General features: G+C 40.2%; 1 protein-coding gene across 1 annotated transcript in view; it reads right to left on the reverse strand.

Moving 5' to 3' along the window:
• Positions 1 to 19,272, reverse strand: part of TONSL (tonsoku like, DNA repair protein) — a 1,124,870-nt gene that overhangs the window by 939,412 nt on the left and 166,186 nt on the right. Inside the window, exon 4 of the mRNA XM_044066303.1 lies at positions 5,855 to 6,038. Within this exon, the coding sequence (XP_043922238.1) occupies positions 5,855 to 6,038 (184 nt within the window). The remainder of the gene's footprint in view (positions 1 to 5,854; positions 6,039 to 19,272) is intronic.

Genomic DNA, 19,272 nt, shown 5'->3' on the forward strand with positions numbered 1-19,272 from the left:
TCCAACTTCAGACCAGTGACAAGTGAAGTACCACAGGGTTCAGTCCTGGGTCCTCTCCTGTTTGGTATCTAATTCTCTGAAGTAGAGGCTAACACAGAAGGTCTTAGGCTAACGAAGTTTGCAGATTACTGGAAACTACGAGCCATAATCAAAACTCCTAACAATGTGGACATCCTACAAAAGGGCCTCACTGAGACAGATGCCTGGTGTCAAAGCCATGGCCTCAAGCTCAATGCCAAAAAAGTACATTGCCATCCCTTTTGGTAAAAACTGTGTACCCCTGAACTACCACATAGGCGATAGTCTACTTAACACCGAAAGTGTGATAAGAGACCTTGGGACACAGGTGGACAGTAGTCCCTCCTTTGATAATCACATTTCCACAGTAGTCAGGAAATTCTTCTACGTGGCACACCTTATCACCAGGAAAAAAAAAAAAAAAAGAGGTCATTGTTCCCCTCTACTCGTCACTCATTAGACCCATTATAGAGTACAACTCCCCTTTTGGTATGTACCTTACAAGACATCTGCAACAACTGGAAAGACCGCAGAAATACCTCACAAAGAGGATTACCAGCCTCAAACAGATGCCCTACGCAGGCCGTCTCAAAAAACTCCAGCTTTACTCCGTCGCATATCGCCTACTTAGAGGCGATCTCTGCCTAACATACAAAGCTATGTCAAACCCAGAGCTGCTGGACATGCTCCACTTAAAGAAATCCCAATCCCTCCGAGCTACACACTCTAGGGACCTAAACCTTGTCACCACAGTAAACAGAACATGCTGGAGGGATAGATTTCTGTCCCAGACACTTCCCATACTCTGGAACAAACTACCCATCTATATCAAACAACGCTCCTCATTAGCACGCCAAGAAAAATCTTCATGATTAGATGGGAGATAGGGAATTCACCCCGGGGATCACTTCTGTGGCTCTGCTCAACAGGGGCACAGGAAAATAATTTTCTTGGGTGGCGAAAGCCAGGGTACTGTTTGGCTAGGCTTATATAGGCCCTAGGGTCAATAGTCTAGTACCTACCTATGAACCTTACAGACTTAAGAAGTTCTGGGCAGGTATTAACAAACTCCTCCACCCAGGGCAATCCACGACTCCAACCCCCACAGCCCCAACCCAAAAAAACGGCAGAGTCCATTGCCATTGCCGACGCCTTCAAGAGTTTCTTCAGAGAAACCATCCAGGCCCTTGTTAGCAAACTTAAACCCACTTATCCTAATGCTGATACCCCTAAACCCAGTGACATACTCTCCTTTAGCTTCCAAAAAGTTCCTACCTCACTCATCAGAGCCCTTATTTAAAAACTCAAACCAACCACCCTTTCAGCTGACCTCTTCCCCGCAGACTGCCTGCAAAAAGCTGCTGATGTCATAGCATACCCTGTCTCTATTTTGATAAACAGAACCATAACTGAAGCCTCTGTCCCCACTATCTGGAAAATATCACATGTCATTCCGCTCCACAAAGGAGGCAGCTCCATTGAGCTGTTAAACCATAGACCGATAGCTATCCTTTCCCCTCTAGCTAAAATTATGGAAAAGTGTATCCATAAACAACTCTTGCACTACCTCATTCAACACAATCTCCTGGCCAACTCCCAGCATGGATTTAGACCACATCACAGTACCACCTCACCCCTCCTCTCCTTTTCTAACAATATAAATTCCAACCGTAACAACAACAAACTATCTTCTGCCCTGTTTCTAGACCTTTCCAAGGCCTTTGACATGGTTAACCAACAGTTACTCTTACTTACCCTAACTAAATTATCCCTAAACAATCATGCTATACAATGGTTTCAGTCTTATCTTAGTGGAAGACAGCAAGCTGTCCTTTGGCAGGACAAACTCTCCACCTTTTCTCCCCATTACCCTTGGTATCCCTCAAGGCTCCATATTAGTTCCCCTTCTTTTCTCCCTCTTTATCAATGACCACCACCCTGTAATTCCAGACGCAACTTGTATACAATATGCCGATGACTCCACACTGATTTGCTCAGCCTCTACCTTACAGATCTCCTTACTTTAACCCAGAAAACCTTTAACACTGTGGAAAATTGGCTCTCTAATCAACAGCTGATATTAAACCCCAACAAAACTAACCTATTGCTCTTCTCTCCTAATTGTAAATCCTCTCAACTTTCGTTTACTATAACATCTAACAATGGGACCATAATCTCACCAGATATGTATACCAAACTCCTGGGTGTTATAATTGACAACAACCTTAAATATGACATGCACATTAACCAAACTATTAAAACCGTTAATAAAAGAAACTCTGCTTCCTATACAAAAATAAACCTTTCCTCACCCCTCTAAGACTGCAATTGCTCGTACCCATCTGCTTTCAACTCTACTTTATGCCTCGCCAATACTCACTAACTTGAATAAAACTGAACTCAGCAAACTCTCTAGCTGCTACAATCAAATTTGCCAGGTTTGCCACAGGATTTCCCTACAGGACACACCACTGTCAAAACCTAAACCTCTAAGGTTGGCTAGAACTCCCCAGGCTAATTCAATATAATCAACTTATAGTAGCATTCAAGGTTAACCACCATCCAGAAAACATGCCCTCCCTCAAAAAACATTATCCAACCCTACAAAAACATTATCCATCCCTACAAAAATGCCAGGCCACTTCGGTCCACTATAAAACTTTTGGTTCAATCTGTTAAAGCTAACAACCTATCTGGAGAATCTTTGTTTGCAAATTCAGTAGGCAAAACTTGGAATTCGCTCCCATCTGACCTTACTCTGAACCCCCCTCTTAGCCATTTCAAAAAAAAAAAATCTAACCCAGTATTTTAAAACTTACTGGTTATGTCCTTCCTCTAACCCTGACTAAAGCCTCATCTGCTAGAATTTTTATTCACAGCGACTAACCTCCTACACTAAAAGGTTTGAAATAGAAACTGTAACAGGTGTGCAGATACTCTGTACAAAAGCTGCACACATAGGTCTGATAAGAGAAACTGTAACATATATGTATATATTTATGATTATAAACTGTATTCTTCATAGGTTTGAAATGTGAGACTGTAACTTGTAAGCTGATACAATATGTTTGAACATATACTGTAACTTGCTTGTCTTTATCTGTTTGTAAGTTTGGAGCTTTTCTCCCCTGGCCTCCGCTGAAAATGGATGTGTATCCAGTCGGACTATCCCAGTCAACAAATGTAAAATAAATAAAATAAATTTTTCTTGCTTATTTATGGATGGCTGGTGATGGAGGTCCTCTTTAATACATTTGGGCAACAAAATTATTTTGCAAAATAACTTAAAACTTCTTTAGTAGAGAAATCAACAAATACGACATATAAAGTTTCTGTGCACCATTGAAGGACTATTTGTGTACAAATACAATGTGGTACCTAAAAAAAACTAAGTCCATTTCAGAACACCACATCTTTTAGAAAACTAAAAACACTTTTCCTCAGACACGTTTATAACATAAAAAAAAAAAAAAAACTTACAAGGTGCGGATATCACTAGAAGTTAAAAAATTCAAAATCGGTATAGTTACCAACTGCTACTGTAAATAAAGAGAATAATGAAATATTAGGGGCATCCTATTTTTGTGGGAATCATCATAGTTTATTCAGGACTGTACAAAAAGAAGTTCTGGTATATTGGTAAGCTAGAAGGGCATTAATGCCTGTGCTTGAAATATTTGTATGTATGCAAAACAAAGGCGCTCCCAATGCGGAGAGTATGGACATGCTGTTATGCACTGTAAAAAGATCTGACACGTGAAAGGTTGTTTATAGTCTGACTGCCCAATGTAGCAGAAAGATGTAACTGATGAAGTAAGTGAAGAGGAAGAATAAAGATGATATTACAATGCTGAAGTTAATAAATAAATACAACAAAAAATACTACAAAATGAAACAGCTCATGACAATAAGGGAATGTGAGCGGCAATGCGACAGTTGAGGACGATAATGTTTAACGTTGAAATTAATAATAAATATGTGCTGGGGATCAGGGGAATGAAGTACAGCTGCAGAAAAATCAAGTTCATTTTGCTGCAAATATGGTGAGGAACACGACAAAGTAGGATAAAGAAAAATGCAGGAAAGTAAAAGGTATATTATATACATTAGTATCTGTTAGGACTAACAGTATCAAAAATGAAGTAAGGGGGATTAATAGCACATCTGTGGTGTCAAGAAATAGCAGGTGATGTAAAATGTCTGGAGGCCATAATGTTTCTAGAAACTGAAAAGGAACAACACTTATGAATAATATGAAGAAACAAAGTGTGGAGTGTTGGAAAGGGTACAATTTAAAGTAATATAAATACTACACAGGTACAATAATGATTCTTATAACACACACATAGATAAACTTTGTCAAACAGCTGTTTAATAACGTCTTAGATTCAACTTAGATTTTTGTACAAGTACCGATTACATGCATATATACATATATGCATACATTACTATATTTATGTGTATGTATCTATATATATATATATATATATATATATATATATATATATATATATATATATATATATATATACATATACATACACACACACACACACACACACACACACACATATATATATATATATAGATATATCTATACGTGTGAGCAGATATATATATATATATATATATATATATATAGATAGATATATATATATATATATATATATATATATATATATATATATATATATATAGATATATATATAGATATATATGTATATATATGTGTGTGTGTGTGTGTGTGTGCGTGTGCATGGGTCTACTTCAGAAGACTGACAAACCAAAAGGCTGAATCCCAAAAGAATGAAAATTCAAAATATTGAACACATTTTTAATGTGGGGGGAAAGCCCCCATGTACCTCTTATGTGGGGGTGGGGGGCTGCTCTCCCTACACCCCCAAACTATATATACCAACTGCAACATCGCACAGCAGTGGAGAAGCGGCAAATTCCAACATTCAGTATTTTGAATTTTCAGTCTTTTGGGATTTAGTCTCTGTTTTTTCAGTCTTCTGAAGTAGACCCATATGTACATGTATACACACACATATCCTACTTAGTGAACATAAAAGCCATTAAGAACAATATTTGCAATACTGTTTAATGAAAGACTGGACATTTAGTATGGTCTTATAATGAAAGAGACTCACCATACCTTGCATCTTACTACATAAAGGCAAATTTAAACTTGCTAAATGAAGTTAGAAATCCAAGTGTTTCTACTCAACACCTTCCACTATTGTATAATGAATGCTCACTTAAACATATGACTGACTATTTCACATAAGTTGAAACAGAGTTACTTCCATGTTTGGTTGGGTATGGGGATGCTTTTCATTCTGGCTTATTGAAGCAATCCCACTTATTTACTTCCAAGTGGTGCTTTTTTTTTTTTTTTTTTTTTAAAAAAAAGAAGTTAATGAAAGACTAAAGCTTATCTGCACTTCTAATAGTACCTGGGAGAGCATTCGAAACAGCTGGACTAAATTTAACAAACGATCTTTCAGCAATGGCAACTGTGAAAGGTAGCTTATGCAATGTTTCACTTACAGGGCTTCTTAAGAATTATAGGCTACTTTTTATTTAAAGCTGATTTTTTTTTAAGTAGTAAGCAGTAGCTCCCATGAATTAATTTAAATGTCAACTGTTCTGTTTTTACTGTAAGCTGTAACTAAGGCATGCATATACAGTAACAAACAAACAAATGAACAGTAACACACTGGTAAGGTATTATGTAAAAAAGGGGAGGAGAAGGTTTTTATGGCATTCAGGTTTGACAAACAGAATTTAAGCAGTGGGTGCAAAGGAAATGTAGTGCCTAGTTTTATCTTACCTTCCAATTTCTCATCCACTATGATGAGACTTTTTAGGAAAGCATTTTCTGCTTCTTTCAAAGATTCATGGGATTGATCAGTTTCATACTTGTAAAGGTAAGTACGTCCAATAGTAGCCCAAGCTCTTTGCTCTTCAACAATATTGGAGACAGACCGTGCCAAGTCCAAGTGACGACGCTGGTGCTGTTAGTGACAAATAAACAAGCAAACAAAATTGCTGTAATGCATAGTACTGCAACATGCCATGCAAAGACCAAAACAAGCATTCAGTAGATATGACTTCATACTACATATTACGAAAAACAAATGGTACTACAATTTTTAGCCTCTTGCTGAACATTGTCTCCACACCTTTTGGGTATCACACACTAAACTAGCTCTAGTATAACAACTAAATACATAGCAGATGCACCCGATGCAAGAAAGACGCTAATGTCAAAACCTAAATACTTCTTGCAAAGAAGCTTTTAAACAGCATTTTATGACGAATTGTTTAATTAAGTGGAAACGCACTCTCGCTTGCATGGAACAGTAAGAAAAGTGGATATATAAAAATTAACTAGAACAACAACTCATTACAACACATTTCACATCACATCATGCTGGTGAAATTTATCAGGACAATCAATCATAAAGAATACAATTTTAGTACAATCATTTACTAAAAGCAACCCACTGCAATGCACTATATCAAAACCACAAGCTCCTTAGCCCCACTTCAGTCCTCTTCCAATTAGAAAGACAAATGTACCTTCCAAGGCAGAAAGTACAGCTGTGTTAGGAACCTGCCATAGCTGTAATGTTCAGTTGAAACCATTGTTACAGAAGTGATAACTTCTAGGGATATCTACTACAGAAGGCTGAACATAAGGCCTGATTTCCTAAGCTCTGTACCATACCCCCGGCCATAAAAGCCCTCCCACCTGGATGTCAGCACATTATTGGTTTAAGCAGGACTTAACTCTTTTTTACTCTAATACACATAAGTGGTCTGAGAGCAAAACACAAAATGGGTTCCTGACAAGTGTTCAGTCAGAAGGGACCCGATAACCTTCTTCTCCACACACTGTCATTCTTTACAAGCATGGTGCCATGGAAAGTAGGAGGAGGTGGAGGGTAAAGACTAGGGATGAGTTGGTACCCACCCTAACCCTGAAAGGACTCTGCTGCAGTAGAGTGTATACCAGTATAACTATATAACAATGGTAGTATTGTAATCATGTTAATATTGAGCTGATACCTGCATTTTTCCTGTTAAAAACACAGTTGTGTAAGTTGAACTTACCATAACGGTAGATGCTCAAATGATCACTGCTGCAACAGCCTTAGCAACATAGGTCATACCCTGCCAAGGATATAACAATCTGCCAGCTTCCAAAGCTCTAGGGTACCTTTTACACACCCAAACTGTCAAGCAGCTTCAGTTGAGCTGACTAAAAGTTTCGACACAAAGCCCTTCAGAGCACTCCTGCCAGCAGACAGAGGGAGGCTAAGCACTGAAAGGACAAGACCAGAAATAACAAAAAAAAAAAAAATGTCCAAACCCTGGCATAAAAAACACACCAAAAAACAAGGGGGGGATGGCCAGTATGCTGACTATATTTGGGAGGTGGAATAAAAGGATCCAGGAGGCCATGGAGAATGGTCCTAGAAAAGCATGATCTATACCTAGAAAAGGAATCTAGTTTATAGTGCTTTGTAAAAGTATGTACAGAGAACCACGCAGAAGCTTCTAGAAAACTTCTAGAATTAAACCTTTTCAAAAAAAAAAAAAAAAAAAGAGTGAGAGAGAGAGAAAAAGCCAAGGTCCTTGAATTTACCCTGCCTGAATTGATTTATCACGGCAAGTTTAACAAAAGGTAATAGCCTTACACAACTATTTGGAAACAGTCTGTTTTGACACCAGCTGTGCCTTCTCACCTTTACAAGAAATGAACAATGAATCCGATGATCTGAAAGATTTAGTTTTGTCAAGACAGTACCTTAGCTGTCTGGGACATCCAAGGTATGGAGTATCCTTTCTCCTTCCTTTTTAGGGTGAGGGGAAAAAAATGGGGAGATGGATAGTTTGACAAAGTAAACTTGGATACCAGTTTAGGCATAAAAGAAAGATTAGTTCTCAAAGAAACACCTTCCTTGTTGAAAATTTGGTAGGGCTGACTCACTGTAAGAGCTTGCAACTCAAATACCCTCCTTGCAGAGGTCAGAGCAATCAATAAAACTGTGTTCTATGTTAAGAACCTCAAGTCAACCAGATTAGCTGGTTCAAGTGAAGCAAGTGTTAGTTTCTCCAACACAAAATTAAGATTCTCAAGGAGGGGCCATTGGTTTACTTGGAGGCCTCTTACTCAAGAATATTCTGGCGTGTGGCTGACTTGAAAGAGGAAGATCCATAGGCAAACATGCTGAAATGGCCGAGCAATGAACCTTAATAGAGTAAAATGAAAGGCCATGTGATAGTAACTCACACAAATATTATAAAACCAGAGAACAACGTTTTTGGAATGGGTGCTGGTTATGTTGTGGGCACCAACTAGAAACCTCTTCCATTTACTAATATATGATTTTATATTAGCAGGTTTTGTTGCCTCCATGTGTACCTGCTGAATGTCCTCAGAAAACAGGTGCCTAAAAGGAATTAAGACCTTATCATCCAGGCAGTCAGTTGAAGATGACTGATGTCAGGGTGTATCAAACACCTCTCTTCTTGTGTGAAAAGATCCATTCTGTGAGAAAACTTGTGATAATTGCCCCAAGGTATTTCCAAAAGTAGGGAGACCCATAGTTGCCTGGGCCAGAAAGGAGTCACCACAATGATTTTGGGGGATTCTTAACAGAACTGGTCTCCAAGAGTTTTCTTTCTATGGCACTAGGAACATCACTGAATAAAACCCCATCCCACCTGGGAAGGAGGAACTGGTTCTATCACTCCTTGATACAGTATGTGGTGAAGAACAAGTTGAACCAAAACAGTCTGATCTCCAGGATGAGGAATGACCCCTCTGGAAAAGAGGAATTTCCTCCTACTGCCACCTGTAACCCTGATGAATGATTTTCAGAACCCAAACATGGTAATTTCAAATTCTGCTATTCTCTTGCTAATTTTATCTTTGATATTTTATTTTAAATTATGTATTAATTAAGGTTGGACTTCAAACAGAAGTCAAGCAATTTTGCTAAGCAACTGTCACCTGCTGGCCAAAACTGAAATGACCATAAACAGAAACAATGCACAAAATCGTTTTTCTGTTCCTATCTAACACTAGTGGTTATTTTAAGATCAGAGTTTCAAATTATTATGGTGCAGCACATTTACTGTATGTGTGTCAAGTTATGCAGTTAGCTGTTGATTTTGTGTCTCAAGTTGCCAAGCTGCCAATAAACAAAGACACATGGTATATGCATGCTTATTTATTTATACAGCACTGCATCCCTCTAATTATAAAGATATACACATTATATATTTAAACTCCAAAGGCATAAACAGAGTCCTATGGCAGTGGCAAAATCAGAGCCAAGACAGTCTCCCAAATCTCCAAGGTAATGTTATCGAATGCAAGAAAAAGGCAAAGTATTTCACTCTGATAAACGTTTTATTTAAAAAACAGACGTGAGCGCTTTCACCATTAGGCTTCCTCAGACGTTCCAAGATAACATCCTTACAACACATTTAAATATCTATACAATAACACCCATTGGCTGATAGATATCATCATTGGAACGTCCTTGGAGATTTGGGAGACTGTCTTGGCTCTGATTTTGCCACTGCCATAGGACTCTGTTTATGCCTTTGGAGTTTGGATTTATTAACATTTGTTTGCTTATTACAGAGTCCGAGCTCCGTTGGCTGTGTGTGTTTGTTTGCTTTGCAGTTACATTATATATTTATACAACAGAAGAAAGGAACCTTGACTGTATCAGACCCTAAGAAAGGAAAGAAAGAAAACAAGGGTAGAGGGGAGGGGGATGCTACTGCAACAATGGGCAAACTCAAAATTCTAGTTCTGTTAAATTCCTAATACAACTATGTCCATCATATCGTCTAGAGCTACACTAATGATAACTTCTTGAGAAAATTCACAAAACTTACAAGCCTTAAGGTGGTTGGACCATTGGACCATAGCATGGCTGGACTGTAAGAGTCCTTGTAAGATAACCATGGCAACCCTCAACCCGCATGAAAAAAATAGGCGGAATATAATGGTTGGAAAAGGTGTGGTCTGATAACTATGCAAATGCTTCTAGAACAGTTAGTGCAAGTATTAATCCTACTGAAAAAGGCTACAGTATTTGTTTTGACTCTTGCAGACTGTGACTTTGTTTGCCCTGGGAAATCCTTGCCATGAAATGGAGTAGCAAGACAATGAGGCATGATTAGAAATTATTTATAAAAAAAAGTCTGCCCACCTTAACTTATGCATCTGGCACAAATAACTGGACTATTTTTCTTACCGTGATTCTAAGTACAATCTGAGCGATCTATGCTCATCTTGTAAATGCTGTTCCCTGTTTGTTTTGAGGGGTAGGTTAAAAGGGAAGTGAACGGCTTTGATAAGAGATAACCCAGACAATACTTTAGGAGTAAGGAAGGGTTAGTGTAAACTGCAATTCTGCCTTGATGGAAGAAACAAAAGGGCAGAAAAGGGTCCTTATACACAAGGGCCCATACGCGGAAATTCTGCAAAAGTGTTGGCTACTAATAACAGTTCCACGACATGAGAAAAACAGCATGCAGTTTAAAGCGAGGCAAAGCCAGCTTTTCTAAAAATATGAGCTCCGATTTTGGTGAAGGCTATTCTTAGGAGACCTCCTCATTAAAGAACTGTTTTACAGGTAATCTTAAACACAGCCTTGCTGAAATGACTTATATGCACCTTCGCTAACTCATAAAACTATTCTGATTTTAAAAGGTCTAACAGTAAACTAAAGAGCCAACAACACTTTGCCCATCCTTTCCTACTAAAGAGGAAATATTTTCCATTTTACTAAAGAGGATTTTCTTGTTTTAGGCTTACTATTTCTCCTTAGGATAAACAGCACCTCAGAAAATATGTGGCTGAAGGAGATGGGAGCTACATCAGTCATGCTGTCAGCCTTACGTTCTTCAGACTGGTGAGTATGAGAGACCCCTTGCAAGTGAGAAGGTTCAGACTCGGACAATATCACAAGTTCTGCCCTTGTCACACTCAGTAGTGATAACTACTGCTGTCTTGAGCAAAAACAGATACCAGTAGTGTTTCTGGCTCGTCTTCCATTATCTTTTGCACTATCCTGAGGAGAAAAGGTTGCAGCAAAGACAAGAGAAACCAACCTGCCCAGCTGACGAAGAAGGTGTGTGTTGCACAAGTGAGCTCTCCTTACACAAACCTTTGTAATTTTGTTTGTTTTCTACAAAAGTAAGAAGGTATATTTCTGGGCTACCCCACCTGAGTACCAAGTCCAACATCCTATCATAAGAATCTTTTTCTGTTCTTTTCAGATGATGTCTGATTGTTGTCCTGAAATAGGATGTAGGATGAGCACAGCCTCCTGCCTCCCTCCAGGGCCAAAAGCCATGCTTCCTTGACTGGTCTGCACAGGAGCGTGAACCCCCCACACACTGACTTTGTCTGCAATCTTATGCAAAATTCCAGATTTGCAAATGCATTTCAGGCCCCTGATAGCCAGGATCGCTGTCATTATTATGTCTTTTCATTTTAAACATGTCCTAAATATACCCAATCCCCTGAGTGGGCTCCCAAAGCAGTGTCAACTGAGCCCATGGTTAGTTTCAGGGTGTCTGTTTCCAATCTGAATGGGGGCTCCCAGGTTTAGGTTCACTTGTTTTGTTCTTTGTAAGAGATCCTTCTTGATACACGGAAGGAGGGGGATTGAGAATCTACAGGATGTGCATGTAGAGGTTATCTGTTTCATACATACCACTGTGGCTTCATCAAGTGACATCTGGCTAGGGGTTACCATCAATATGGAGCAGGCCAAATATTCCACTCCAGTGTTTTTGAAAACTCCCTCACCTTGATATGATGTAGCCATACTAAGTACTGGACCAGAAAATATACCTTCTCCTGAGACAAAAAGACTTTCCATATCAGTCTCTAGCAAAGGCCTCTCTATATGGAGAACAGATGCATTTCTGTAATTTTTTTTTTTTTTTTGGGGGTTAGTGTTGCACAGTATAGAATCATGAAAGGGTAATCTGCAGGGCTTCTTGTCTGCTCTGGCATTATCTCCTCTATTGAGATAGTCCACGTAGGGGGTTCTGTAGCAAGTACTTAATGAAGCCAGGCATTGTAAAAACTCTGTGTACAGTATATAAAGCAGAAGGCAAGGAGGCAAAGTGGAAGTAGGCTACACCTGCTTCAAACCAGAGGTATTGCCTGTCTGCTTTGGTTATGGGTATGTAGATGCAGGCATCTTTCAGATCCACTACAATCAAGAAGGTTGGTGGGGGATTCAAGACTGACCTCAAAGGTCCGCTTTTTCTTGGCAGCGGACGTAGTATCCTCTCTCTTTAAGTTATTTGCCACAAGAGGTCTTTGCCACACTTAATAAATGTGTCTGTTCTCTGGGCACTGTGGAATTCCTCAGAATTTTGCTTTTTTTTTTTATCTTTAGGCTAAGATTTTCAGTACCCACATCGGTTTTGAATCTCCCTCCTTTTTCAAAGTCAAAGTAAACTTTCTTGTCATATAGATCAACATAGAGGAAAATGTGTGCATCACTCCATGAAATTTTGATACTCAGGCTCATACCATAAGAATAACAGTTTACAGAAGGAAGATTAACATTTAAATAGTAAAAACAAAAATCAAAATAAGATACTAAAAATAAAGTAAAAAAGCTGAAAGCTTTTTTATAGCAAAAACAAAACAAATACAACAGTAACAGACTCAGTAGAAATATAAGGATATATAAAAAAGTACAGTTGTGTACACTTACCATAAATGTACATGTTCGAGTGTATTCACTGTTGCAGTCATTACATTTAGGTAATCTGCTGGCAGGTTGCCCTCAGTCGGCCTGATTAACAAAGTCTTGGGTCCTGCATCGTTTGCTGTCCCTTCTTCCATGACATCAGGTCGTCAGGGGTATAAAACATGCATCCGACACCATTACATCAGCTTTTCTTGCCCCAGATGTCAGCTGCCCCCCTAATGGGAAGCCAATAAAATTAAATAACACAAAACTATACCTCCAACCAAAAGCAAATACACCAAAAAGGTTTTTAAGCATAGTAAAAGAAAGTAGAGGTATAACTAGAGAAAAGTAGGGGGCTGAAGGAAGGGTAACCAGGACTGCAACAGTGAATACACTCGAACATCTACATTTATGGTAAGTGTACACAACTGTACTATGTTCTTCGCGTTTCACTGTTGCAGTCATTACATTTGGGTAGATTCCTAAAGCTAAGGTTGGGAGGAGGAGTTTATACAGCATTAGGACCAGCTATAAGACCCTGCAAGACAGCAGTGGCAAAACCAGCTCTGGGTTTAGAGAAAATTGATAAATGATAATGCTTGGTGAAAGTATGTACAGAACTCCAGGTAGCAGCTTCTAGAATATCCCTGGTAGGAACACCTCTGAGAAAGGCTGCAGAAGTAGATGCAGCCCTGGTGGAGTGAGATCTGATCCCCTGGGGGATATGTTTTCCATGGTGCTTATAGCAGAAATGAATGCAATGGCTTATCCATTTAGAAATGGTTTGTTTTGAAACAGCCTTCCCCTCTGCCCCTGCAGCAAATGCTACCAGCAACTGGTCAGACTTTCTTCGAGATTTAGTCCTGTCCAAGTAGAATCTAAGTTGTCTGTGCACATCCAAGGAATGCATAATCCGTTCCCCTTTGTTCTGTGGATTGGGAAAGAAAGTTGGCAAATGAATGGACTTATTAAGAGCCACACTGGAAACCACCTTGGGCATGAAGGATGGATTGGTCCTCAGAGATACCCTGTCCACATGAAAGATGATAAAAGGCTCCACTTCCGTAAGGGCCTGTAATTCAGGTATCCTTCTAGCTGAAGTGATTGCTACAAGGAAGGCTATTTTCCAAGAAAGAAATTTTAAGTCTGCAGTAGCAGCTGGCTCAAAAGGAGGTAGAGTTAGCTTCTCTAAAACAAAGTTAAGGTCCCAGGCAGGGCTACGAGCTTTCCTGGGTGGTCTCAAGTTATTTGCCCCTCTGAGATACTGCTTGAGCAGGGGATGAGAGAAGAGGGGTGGTTCTGTGTTATAGTGAGCTGAAATAGCTGAAAAGTGGATTTTAATAGAGGAAAAAGACAGGCCCTTGTGAAGCATCTCAGTTAAGTATTGCAAAATCTGAGGTAAATTGGGAGTTGCTGTGCTCATCCCTAAAGAATGGTTCCTGGCACAGAATCTTTTCCATTTATCAGCATAAGATTTTCTAGTACTAGCCCTTCTCGCCTCCAAGATGACATCCATCACAGGTTTGCTGAGGGATGATAAAGGTGAATTTAAGTAATTAGCCAGGCTACAAGGTTCAATGTTGGAAGCCGAGGGTGCAGAATTTGGTTCTCCTGCTGAGACAGCAAGGAAGGGGTCTGAGGCAGGTGCCATGGAGATATTTGTGACACACTGTGCAGGAGTGGGTACCAGTGTTGGTGTGGCCAGTCTGGAGTAATCATTCTTGGTTTGTCCTGTTTGACTTTTAGCAAAACTTTGGAGAGCAGAGGCAGAGGGGGAAAGGCATAGACTGATAGGCTTTTCCAGCTGAAGGACAGAGCATCCACTTTCCAGGCTTCTTTATGGGTAATCCTTGTGCAAAACTTGTCCAATTGATAGTTCTGAGGGGAGGCAAGTAAATCTATCTCTGGGCTCCCCCATTTGCTTGTCAACATGTTGAAAATCCGTGGTTCCAGGTTCCACTCATGTGGGTCCATGAGATTTCTGCTTAGTCCGTCTGCCAGTGTATTAAATTTTCCTGGCAAAAATTGAGCTTGTAGGTACACTTGGTAGCTCAAGTCTGTGTTCCACAATGCCATGGCTAGTCTGCAGAGGGGGTAAGAATGTGTACCCCCCTGCTTGTTTATGTACCACATAACCGTGATGTTGTCCGTCTTTACCATTAGTTGTCCTGGAAGAATGTGGTCCTTGAAGGCTGTCAGAGCATTCTGTACAGCTAACATTTCTTTTTGATTGATATGTAGGTGCATTTGATGGTTTACTATTAAAATGTCGAACGGCACTACGTCGACTGTGCTATAGTCAAACACGGAAGTTCGAAAATAGTAATGTCGACGACAAAAAAACAATCTAGGACTGTGTTTTAACATGGGTCGAGGTAGGGGAGATGTTTGTAGTTCTGAATAATACTGAACACCTACCTCGACCCATGTTAAAACCATTCCTAGATTGTTTTTTTTGACGTCATTACTATTTTCGAACTTCCGTGTTCGACTATAGTACAGTCAACATAGTGCCGTTCGACATTTTAATAGTAAACCGCATTTGATTTGGGTTCCATTTGCCCTGAATGCACTTCCCTGCCAGGTGAGCCCCCCATGCATAGTCTGATGCATCTGTAGTTAGGGCTTGGGCGGCAGGGGGTAGTGTGAATGGCAGTCCCTTGTTTTGGTGGCATGCCTCTGCCCACCATAAGAATTCCAGACATAGGCAGGGTATAATAGGAATCATTGTTTCCAGGCTGTGACAATGTTGACTCCATAGACTTTTTAAGTACCACTGTAGTTTCCTCATATGCAGTCTTGCATATGGGAATTAGAAGAATGCAGGAGGCCATGAACCCCAAGGCTTGCAGTATTTGTCTTGCAGATAGCAGGGTTTTTGTGGCCACTTGTTTGAAGTAAGTTACCAAATGAATTTGCTTTTCTGGCGTGAGGAAAGCCATCTGGGCAGTTGTATTCAAGCTTGCACCCAGGAATGTAATCTGTTGAGAGGGTACGAGTTGTGATTTATTTTCGTTTATGGTGTACCCCAGACAAGTTAGAAAAAGAAGTTATGTACTTACCATAACGTTCCATGTTAGTAGTCCATCTCACCCTTCATGCTTTATGTATGGGTTCGGAGCCGACACTCAGCCTCTTCACAAGCTAGAAAGCCTCTGATTGGCTCATGGCTTGAGGGTATCCCAGAGTGCACCAGTACAATCCCCAGATGTTGCTTGCTGCTAATAGGTGAAATAATAACAATATATAGAGAGAACCCAATACTACAAAAGGTCTCTATGAACAGAAAATAAAATATATATATATGTAGACATATATATATATATATATATATATATATATATATATATATATATATATATTTATATATTTATATATATGATTCCCAGTACTTACAGGATGGTGGTAGGAGGGCGGGTCCTAAAGAATGAAGGGTGAGATGGAATACTAACATGGAACGTTATGGTAAGTACATAACTTCTTTATATTAAATAGTCCTATCTCACCTTCATTCTTTACGTATGGGACCGCGTCCATAGCTCCTCATTCTCGGGTGGCTCAAGGAAAAAACAAAATGAGTACCGTGGAACTAAAAGATGCTCTACCCCTGAAACTGGAGGGGAGAAGCCCATGTAGCAGCTACACCAATATCAATAAGTGGGCCCTGCTAGAAAAATAGCAGAGGTTAGTCTGAGATCTGGTAGACCAACCCTAGATTATACAGGATAAGTATTTATCCTATGAAAGGTAATATAATCTATTCAGCTAGAAATCCAGTTATAGAGGATAACTTAGGAAAAACTGGAAAGCCAAAAATGGATTCGGGAAGAGAATGAATAATTAATCTGAAATACTAACAATTTTTAATCCATTGCAAATAAAAAGTAATGTCTAAGTACGTCAAGGTGCATGGTAATGATGGAAGAACCCCTGAAGGACTACTACAAGGGAGCACCTTGTAGATATGAAAAACACAGATAAGGTGGCATAACAAGCAACACCTGCAATCTGACACCCATTTGGCAGACAAGATAGCCACCAAAAAGTACAGTTGTGTACCTACCATAAATGTAGATGTTCGAGTGTATTCACTGTTGCAGTCATTACACTTGGGTTATCCTACTGGCAGGCTACCCGCAGTTGGTCTGAATTCCAAAGTCCTGGTCCGGCGTCGGTTGCTGTCGCCTCTTCCCTGACGTCAGTGCACCAGGGGTATAAAAGATGCAGCCAATGCAATTTTCTTCAGTTTTTTCTTGCCCCAGATGTCAGGTGTCCCCAAAAAGGTAGGCTAAAAATTCTGCTTATAACAAAGCATGCACTAACATAATCATTACCTTCATCTACAAGCAAATACACCACATAGGTTGTATAGAATAGAGAAGTACAGATAAGTCCCAGCAATGAAAAGGGGGATGGAGGGAGGGTAACCTGGACTGCAACAGTGAATACACTCGAACATCTACATTTATGGTAGGTATACAACTGTACTATGTTCTTCGTGTTTCACTGTTGCAGTCATTACACTTGGGTTGAATCCCAAAGCTGAGGTTGGGTGGCTGGGCCTAAATAGAGTTTGGAGTGGCTATGAGGCCCAGCAGAACTGCAGTGGCAAAGCCTGCTCTGGATTTAGAGTAAAGAGGTAAGTGGTAGTGCTTTGTAAACGTGTGCACTGAAGTCCAAGTTGAAGCCTCCAAAATATCCTTGGTTGGTACTCCTCTGAGGAAGGCTGCTGAAGTGGCTGCTGCTCTGGTGGAATGTGGCCTAATGCCCTAAGTCACTGATTTGCCATGTTGTGAATAGCAGAAACTAATGCAGTGGCCTATCCATTTTGAAATAGTCTGCTTTGAAATAGCCTTTCCTTGTGACCCTGCAGCATATGCCACTAAAAGTTGCTCAGTCTTTCTGAAAGCTTTAGTCTTGTCCAAGTAGAAGCGTAGCTGTCTGTGTATGTCCAAAGAATGAAGAAGTCTCTCCCCTTTATTCTGTGGGTTTGGATAAAAGGTAGGCAAATGAATAGTTTGGTTAAGAGCCACACTGGACACTACCTTACGCATAAATGTTGGGTTTGTCCTTAGAGAAACCCTGTCCGGATGGAAAATAATAAAAGGTTCCACAGCCATTAATGCCTGTAACTCTGAGACTCTTCTTGCTGAAGTTATTGCTAGGAGAAGAGCTGTTTTCCATGATAAGAATGTTGTCTCGGCTGTATTGGCTGGCTCAAAAGGAGACAGTGTGAGCTTTTCCAAGACAAAAGTGAGGTCCCATGTAGGTATGGGTGCTCTTCTTGGAGGTCTTATGTTTTTGGCGCTTCTAAGGTATTGCCTTAGTAGTGGATGTGAAAAAATAGGTGGGTTCGTATTGTAATGAGCAGAGATGGCAGAGGCATGGATCTTAATTGATGAGAAGGATAGGCCTTTGTCCAGCATCTCAGTTAGGTACTGTAAAATCTGAGGAATATTTGGTACAAGCTTGTCAATTCCTTGTGCCAGGTTCCAGGCACAGAATCTCTTCCATTTTTCTGCACAAGAATATTTGGTGCTGGGCCTCCTGGCCTCCAAAATAACATCCATAACTGCTTTAGAGAGAGGTGTGTCCTGATTGCTTATATTATCTGCCATGCAGCCAGATTTAGTGTTCTGAGTTGGCTGTGCAGGATCCGATTGTTTTGATGGGTTAGTAGATGAGGAATTTGAGGTAACGTCCAGGCTGGGCCTTGAGACAAGCTCTTTAGGATTGGATACCAGTGCTGGCGTGGCCAGTCTGGGGCAATCAGTATCATTTTTGGCTTCTCTTGTCTGACCTTTAGGAGTACCTTGGGGAGGAGAGGCAGTGGAGGAAAGGCATATACTGTAAGGGTTTTCCAGCTGAATGATAGAGCGTCCACTTTCCATGCTTGCTTGTGATAAATCCTTGTGCAGAATCTCTGTAGTTGGCAATTGTGAGGAGAGGCAAATAGATCTATGTCTGGGCATCCCCATTTCTTTGTTATCATGCTGAAGACTTGTGGATCTAGTTTCCACTCGTGAGGGTCCATGAGGTTCCTGCTTAGTTCGTCTGCCAGAGTATTTGTCTTTCCTGGCAGGAATTGTGCTTGCAGGTGCACTTGATAAGTCAATGCTGTGTTCCACAAAGTCATGGCTTGTCTGCAGAGGGGGTAGGAATGTGTGCCTCCTTGCTTGTTTATGTACCACATGACTGTAGTATTGTCAGTCTTTATCAGCAGTTGTCCTGGATGAAGTAGATCCTTGAAGGCTGTCAGGGCATTCTGTACAGCTAGCATCTCTTTTTGATTGATATGAAGATGCATTTGGCTTGTGGGCCATGTGCCCTGAATACATTTTCCTGCCATGTGTGCCCCCCAGGCATAATCTGATGCATCTGTTGTTAGTGTCTGCCTGGCTGTGGGTAAAGTGAATGGCTGTCCCTTGTTGTGGTGACAAGCCTGTGCCCACCATCGAAACTCCTGTTGCAGGCAGGGAATGAGGGTAATTAATGTTTC

Source organism: Protopterus annectens, chromosome 3.part1, assembly GCF_019279795.1.
Source record: "Protopterus annectens isolate FY-2018-M chromosome 3.part1, PAN1.0, whole genome shotgun sequence".
Taxonomy (NCBI): Eukaryota; Metazoa; Chordata; order Ceratodontiformes; family Protopteridae; genus Protopterus; species Protopterus annectens.